Source organism: Pinus tabuliformis, chromosome 9 (assembly GCF_031772625.1).
Source record: "Pinus tabuliformis cultivar Carrire ecotype Pingquan chromosome 9, CPIR1, whole genome shotgun sequence".
NCBI lineage: Eukaryota > Viridiplantae > Streptophyta > Pinopsida > Pinales > Pinaceae > Pinus > Pinus tabuliformis.
The window spans coordinates 664,916,251-664,923,682 of record NC_142307.1 but is presented as its reverse complement, the minus strand read 5'-3'; the positions used below and the strand labels follow the sequence as shown (position 1 = coordinate 664,923,682).

The window sequence follows — 7,432 nt, the reverse complement described above, 5'->3', positions numbered from 1 at the left end:
AACAGGATTTTTATGCTCTTCACCATCTTGGCCAACTCTTTTCCCTTACTGAGATCATTTATCTCTAGTGAGAGGAATTTCGGGCAGGAAAGTGCCATTAACCCCTCCGAACAGGCAACCACCATCAACCCAAGGCCTTCTGGGCTTTCACAACTATCTGGCATGTTAAATTTCTGTCTTTAGCACTCTTTCCCATAACAATTTACATAATGAAGCATATGAACATTATCATTATCAAAATAAACATGTATGTACACCATGCATTGACACTTAACCCTCAACGTGGTTCCACAATATCTAGATTGATAGGAAACATAACTAACATACATGTTGTATGCATTCTAATTTTCCAAGTAACAAAATCATGCATATCATATAACATTATACTTTCTCATTTATGGTTGTAATATGATTTCACCTTGACAGGTTTTCTTGTGGCCATTAAGCTACCACTACTTAATCCCATCAGCAACGTTATTCATAAATATGCATTATTTAACAAGTATTCACTTGGCCATTAAGCTACCACTACTTAATCCCATCAACAATGTTAGTCATAAATATGCATTATTTAACAAGTATTCACTTTGTGAATCATTTCCAATTTCCACAGTGTTATTAACAGACTGATACATGAAGTAACTACAATAATCACTTGTTTACAAATTGTAATAATCTTAAAACAAATTCAATTCATTCATATAAGTTTTATTAGTTAGTCATGAAACACTAACCAATCACAACTACCAACTATCTTAATGCAACCATGAGAAAACTTAATCAACAATTAGTTATTATAATCAAGTCTCACTACTTGATTCATTGTTTATTTTCAATATCTAAAGGGGTTCTTCCAATGTACTTTTAAAAAACTCTATTGTCCTATTCAAGGATGTTCCCCATATTTACATTCATGCATTCACTTGTTAAAAGCGGTGCATGTAACTTTCATGTTCATTAAATGTATCATTAATATTTCCATATTTGCAAAAGTTGGTAGTTAATTGTCCCTTTCCTTAGTGAGTGTTCAAGATTGTTCATAAGTGTGACAAAGGTTTTATTATCTTTTATCCTCATCAAGATTCAAATGTCATGAACATAGTTTTGTAGCAAACTTTATTACTTACTACTCCTTGTAGTTATAAACATGAATCACACATATCATGTCAAAAATAGTCTACTGCATATATTAATATGTAGGTTGTTAGACTCATACCTGAGTTGATGCTCGCTAGTAGCATACCTTGATTTCCTTTCTACTTAAAAATTCCCAAATGCGTCAGTGCTACAACCTTTATTTCTGATACCACTTGTAATGTACCCCGGTAACCTCACATGAAAATGCAAGGAGCTAGAATTTTTTTTACACAAATTACCCACAAGTAATTATCCAAATCATTATTCCAAATTCCTCATTAACCATTAGATAGAGTGTTCATTAGTACATAAAGTAACTTTCAATAGAAGACAGTAAGTTGCATAACCATTAACAACCATTGTTGTAGTACCGTTGTAGTATATTAACATAAATTGTCTGATGAACCTTGCATCCATTTCATGATTTCGTTAACCAGATTAATTAATCACATACTTGACATTATGAATATCACATTAGATAAGGAATCAACATCATTAAACAGACACAATAATCAATCACATCATTGAACACTGATATACCCTGGAAACCCCATAGGGTGAAAACCAGCAAACGTTTAATTTTATTATTAAACGCTCGTGAGGGTGTTCACCCCTCACTTAATGGATTATAAGGGATTCCATCCCTTATCCATTGTTATAAAATATTACAATGAAATATCATTAAAATACCACATACCTAGCTAAAAGTTATTACAATTATCATGAAACCATTTGCCTACATATCACCACTCTTTACATTCTTGTGGCATGATTTCTCCATCAGTGTACCATTCCGCAACTCGTACTCATGAGCATGGACCGTTAGTTCTTTATCTGCCACAATGTTAAACATAATTTGTCTTTTGCACAAATCACCATCCTTTCCTGTTATTGTTGTCATCAATAATCTTTGGTAACATGATTAGATAAAGTATTAATCAATCAATAATCATTCTTTAAAAGTGATCTTTTAACATCTATTCATGTGCACATACATGAGATGTAAATATAATATAACAACATGCTTCTTCTAACAACATTGAGCATGTATAACAAATAATTATTAAGCATGTCAAAATAATTACCCCATTACTGTGATCATAGTCGCACCAGCACACGTTCATATCTAAAGGAAACCACTGTAACCATCCATTTCACTTAAAGGATACTAGAAACTTATGTATGTTTTTCATGCATGTAATTAGATAAAAACTTATTCGAAGAGAGCTAGCCCCTTAGCTTCTTCTTTGTGCATGTAACTAAGTAATCTTTCCAATAAAGTAGATGTTCCCTTCTAAGGGGAAGCTAACATGATAGACATTATTATCATGCATGCAAATGTAAGCCCATTTTCAAAAAGCATCTTTCACAAGATAGAGCTATTTATAAAATCTGTTGTATGCACAAAGACATGCATTGCTCTAAACCAGAACTAATGTGTTAGTCATTATTTCTTGCATGCGGATATATGTATTTAAGAAAGGAAGGCTAGTACATTTATTCCAAGTAACTACTTGTTTTACTTTCCATAATACTTATTATGTTCTGCACACAAATACATGTTTCTCCTTAAAATATCTAACACAATAGTTCTATTTTCATGCATATAACCAACTATCATTTCTATGCTTCTTCATATGTGTTCTTTTCACATAGTTATTTTCAAGAACCCAACATAGTTTCTCTATCATTTATGTACAAAGTTATTATGCATTTTTTTCCAAGGAAGTATCATAACAATGTTCTCATGCATTTTTTTTCAAGAAAGTATCATAATCAACCTTTCTTTTGGGCATAAGAACTAAGATAGTAGTAATGATAACCTTTTATACATTAAACTATGCAATTAAATCAAATTATCCACTTTGCAACACACAAATCATTTACATTTTTGCTCACCAAAACATGTAACTTTTGCAAAATCTCGCAAATGAATTAAAAGAATTAACTTATCTTTCACGCCCAAGAAAAACCTTTTTACTCACCACAACATGTAGGTTATGCAAACTCTTGCAAATGAATTAACACAATTAAATTATCTTTCACCCACAAGAAAAAGCATATTCTTTCCAAAGAAGATTCATATGACTTATATTATCTCTATGCCTTTCATCTATCCATAGGTTATTATATTTTCTCATAACTAAGTATTCTTTTTCAAAAGAACTCCCTTGCCCATGAGAATATTTCACAAATTACCCTCTTTAATCTATATTCACTTCTAGGAAAATGACTACTAAATCCATTTTCAAGAAAAGAGCACGCATTGTATCTTTTCTTACATAAAAGGCATATGCAATGTCATATAAAGACAAGAAAGGTTACTTATCTTTTAATGCTGCAACAATTTTTTTCTAGATATAGTAATAACAATCTTTATTTACATGTAGTAATATATTTTCTCTACCAAGCAAAATATATAATAACAATCTTTATCTACATGCAGTAATATATTTTCTTAACCAAGAAAAGTATACAAAAATCAATCTTTATCTACATGTAGTAATCTATTTCTCTACCAAGAAAAATATATAATAACAATCTTTATCTACATGTAGTAATATATTTTCTTAACAAAGAAAAATACATAAAAATCAATCTTTATCTACATGTAATAATTTATTTTCTCTATCAAGAATAATATATAATAACAATGTTTATCTACATGTAGTAATATATTTTCTTAACCAACAGAAATATATAAAAATCAGTCTTTATCTAAATGTAGTAATATATTTTCTTTTTACTATATATCTATATCTATCTATCTATCTATATATATATATATATATATATATATATATATATATATATATATATTTGGAAATCTATCATAATTTCTTAATTTTTCCATGCAAAACGCAACAACTTAATATTTTCCAAAAATATAAAGAAACAATTTATTCTTTTCCATAAAGAATGGAGTTACTTATCTGTTAGTATAATAGATTTGGATAATCTCTTGCAGATGAGAGAAACACAGTGGCTTTCAATAGTCCATGATTTGGAAGGTTGCTAGCGATTTACAACTCTTTCTTTACCCACTATGAAGAGGAGATTGAGGCCAGCGAAGAGTATCTATCGCCAAGCTACTACCCACTATGAAGAGGAGATTGAGGCCAACAAAGAGTATCTATCGCCAAGCTACTAAGCTTAGAGTGATTGTCTTTCCCTGATCTCTACGCTTAGAGCGATTGTCTTTCCCTCATCTTTTCTTTGTGAAGGTATTTAGCAATGAAAACTACGAGAGTATAGAGCATCATGGGGTGGCTACCAAGGAAAAAGGGTGAATATTAATGGCTGCTGCAATAACTACAAGAGTATAGAGCATCATGCCGTGGCTACCAAGGAAAAAGGGGGAATATTAATGGCGGCTACAATTAGGGCCTTTTTGTTGAGCTTATAAAATGAGTCCAAGCACCAAACTTCAAGTGTTGTGACTATATGTTTCTTAAATTATTTTCCCCCATCCACTAGGAGGAAAGAAAACCATTTAACTTGCTCACATTACTCTAATCATTTTCTTGGAACCCACAATGGTAGTTACAAGTCGTTCCATAACTACTTCTTGATTCGAGACTTCAACAAGTTAAATAATAATATTATGTAATTACCTGAGTTTGGGTAGATATATTACATTTGATCACCATCTATCTAAGACCCATATAAACTAAAAATTAAATAAATTATTTTTAATAGAAAATAAAATTACATTATAAAAAAATAAGAAAAATAAAATAATTTAAAACTTAAACCTTTTATTTAAAGCTTTATTATTATTAAAAAAATATTTTGAAAAACTCAATTACTTATACATTTCTTAATAAATCCTAAATTATTAATTCAATGCATACATTACATATATTATTTATTTGGTTCATTGAATTCAAATTCTTGATGCCTACATGAAAGACCAACATAAATGAGTGTTCAATAGATCTTTCATTAGATCTTGAAACGATCCAGTATACTCTTTCCCTTTAATTCCTGGTTCCAGAAAGCTCCTTCAAACTCTTCAAACTTGTATCCTCTATACACAGCCGGCTGATGTTCATCCACCATGCTAGTTGCAGGAGCAATAAAAGCATCGTGTCCAGGAGAATAAAAAGTGGGAATTGATATGCGTGCACTCTGCTTATTCGTTATTACTCGATGATCCACGCTCTTAAATTTCCCATTGCTCACAACCTAATACAATTCAAATCACACACAACACAAATTGAATGATTAGTATCAAATTCTTGCACAGAGAAAAAATAACTTAACTTTATAGATCTGCGCATTCTTTCTCACCTGCAGCTGATCTCCCAAATTGACCACAAACGCGTCAGCTATGGGTTCTACAGAAACCCACTTTCCATTTCTGAATACTTGCAGGCCACTGACATTATCGCTTTGCATTAACACAGTGATGGCACTTGCATCTGAATGGCTTGCTGCACCAATAGTAAGATCTGGGTTTGGGCATGGAGGATAATAATTTATACTCATCATATGGCTATGTTTTCCAAGAATTTTATTCAAGTAATTGGAATCTAGCCCCAGAGCTTCTGAAATTGCAGCCAGCAACCTTAATATCAGTGCTCTCAGCTCACCAGAGTACTTGCCCGCAATTTCTCTGTAACAAAACTCAAGTCAAAACAGCTAAACTTTTCCATGGTGGGTTAAGATGAATCTTTTCTAGTGTTCTGTCTTAGATATTTTATAACAGATAAAGGTCTGCTGATTACCTGTAGGCTGCTGGTTTTTCAGGCCAAGAGCCGATGACTTCTTCCAGAGGATGACAAGGGTGAGTGAGATAGTCCAACCAGTTGAGAACCTTGTCTTTGTTAAGATTGAAGCTGGTAGAAAGCCGGGCTAGCTGCTTTATGTCCTCTGAGTAGAGGCATGCTCGGTCTTCGACGGGCATTTCGAAGAACTCTTTGGCTATCCCCATCATGCTTTCCATGACATTCTTTGGCACGCCATGGTTCACTATCTGATATCAATAAAAAATTAGTCAATCGGATATGAAACTTGACACAGTCACTATATTATATTAATACCAGCATACCAACAGAGATGTATAGACTCAATAGTCTGCACATTCAACCAAAAGTTTAAGTAAGTATTTGAGGGGAGGTAGAAACCTGGAAGAAACCATCTTTTTCGCATGCAAGTCGGATTTGATGGACTACTGTTGCTCTGTTAGGGCCATCCAGGTCTTTTAGGTCTATCACAGGGATGCTCTCAGAGTAAGAGATCTGAGACACCTGTAGGCGTTCATGGGGAGGCAGGATATATCTTTCCTGCACCTCCAGGTTGTTTGTTCCATTGGATATGAGCTTCTGAATGGCACTACTCAGCTGTTGGGTCTGCGCATCCATTGTAGAAGACATCTTGCTCCAATGTGTGTGCTACGGATATTAAACTTGGGAATTTATAGAGTACAGCAATATTACTTTTCTGGCAATATTAGATAACAATCCAGCAATCCTTCTGCGCCACCGTTGACGACCCAATCCAAATGGATAGTTTTCCTTCTTGTGGAAGAGATGGATTGAATTGAGAGCGCTGGCTACGGAAGAGTTGGTCCGTGAATTCAAATAAGGCGCATAACGAGGAAACCTATTTGTTCGTATTTGTTAGAGTTATACACATTCTATTATATAAAGTTATAAACACATTCAAGAACGAGGAAACTTATTTGTTAAAGTCCATGACCTGAACAGCAAGTTTGATAAGATGGATTGAATTTAGAGCGCCTGACGACGGAGTTTTTAGTCAAGCTCAATATTTTAAAATTTGATGGTCTGGGAGTCTAATCGGATTGCTCTTTTTTATTTGAAAATCTGAGAATATTTTGAAAATTTAGAGCGCCTGACGACGGAGGTTTGTCGGCATGCGAGGCCGTTTCACGTCACGAGTGACTTCATCGTTCATCTCACCTTTTAAAGCAACTTTAGTCGGTAAACGAATCATTTTTTCCATTTGATTTTTTTATTTATTTGTAATTTTTTAAAAGATAATGGAAAAGTGTAACAACAATAATATGATTTTTAATTTAATCTTTTAATTAAAGAATTGATTGAGTTTTACGATTTTTAATTTAATTTTTTAATTAAAGAATTTATTGAGTTTTATGATTTTTAATTTAATTTTTTAATTATAGGATTTAGTGATTTTTAATGTTTTTTATACTATTATATATATATATATATATGAAGGGTTGGGGTAAAAGAAATGGTGGCTAAAATATAATGAGAGTAGAATGAAAGAAATATGGGGTGAAATTATTTTTTTTTATTAGGTAAGA

At 32.5% G+C, this 7,432-nt stretch overlaps 1 protein-coding gene across 1 annotated transcript; it reads right to left on the bottom strand.

The window, feature by feature from the left end:
* Positions 1-4,942: 4,942 nt before the first annotated feature.
* On the bottom strand, positions 4,943-6,541 carry LOC149150422 (protein DMR6-LIKE OXYGENASE 1-like). The gene is made up of 4 exons (XM_089439388.1): positions 6,267-6,541; positions 5,868-6,115; positions 5,431-5,755; positions 4,943-5,325 (listed from the first exon to the last, which is right to left on the bottom strand). The coding sequence occupies exons 1-4, from the start codon at positions 6,513-6,515 to the stop codon at positions 5,083-5,085; spliced, it is 1,065 nt and encodes a 354-aa protein (XP_089295514.1). The 5' UTR covers positions 6,516-6,541; the 3' UTR covers positions 4,943-5,082.
* Between the last annotated feature and the right edge of the window lie 891 nt (positions 6,542-7,432).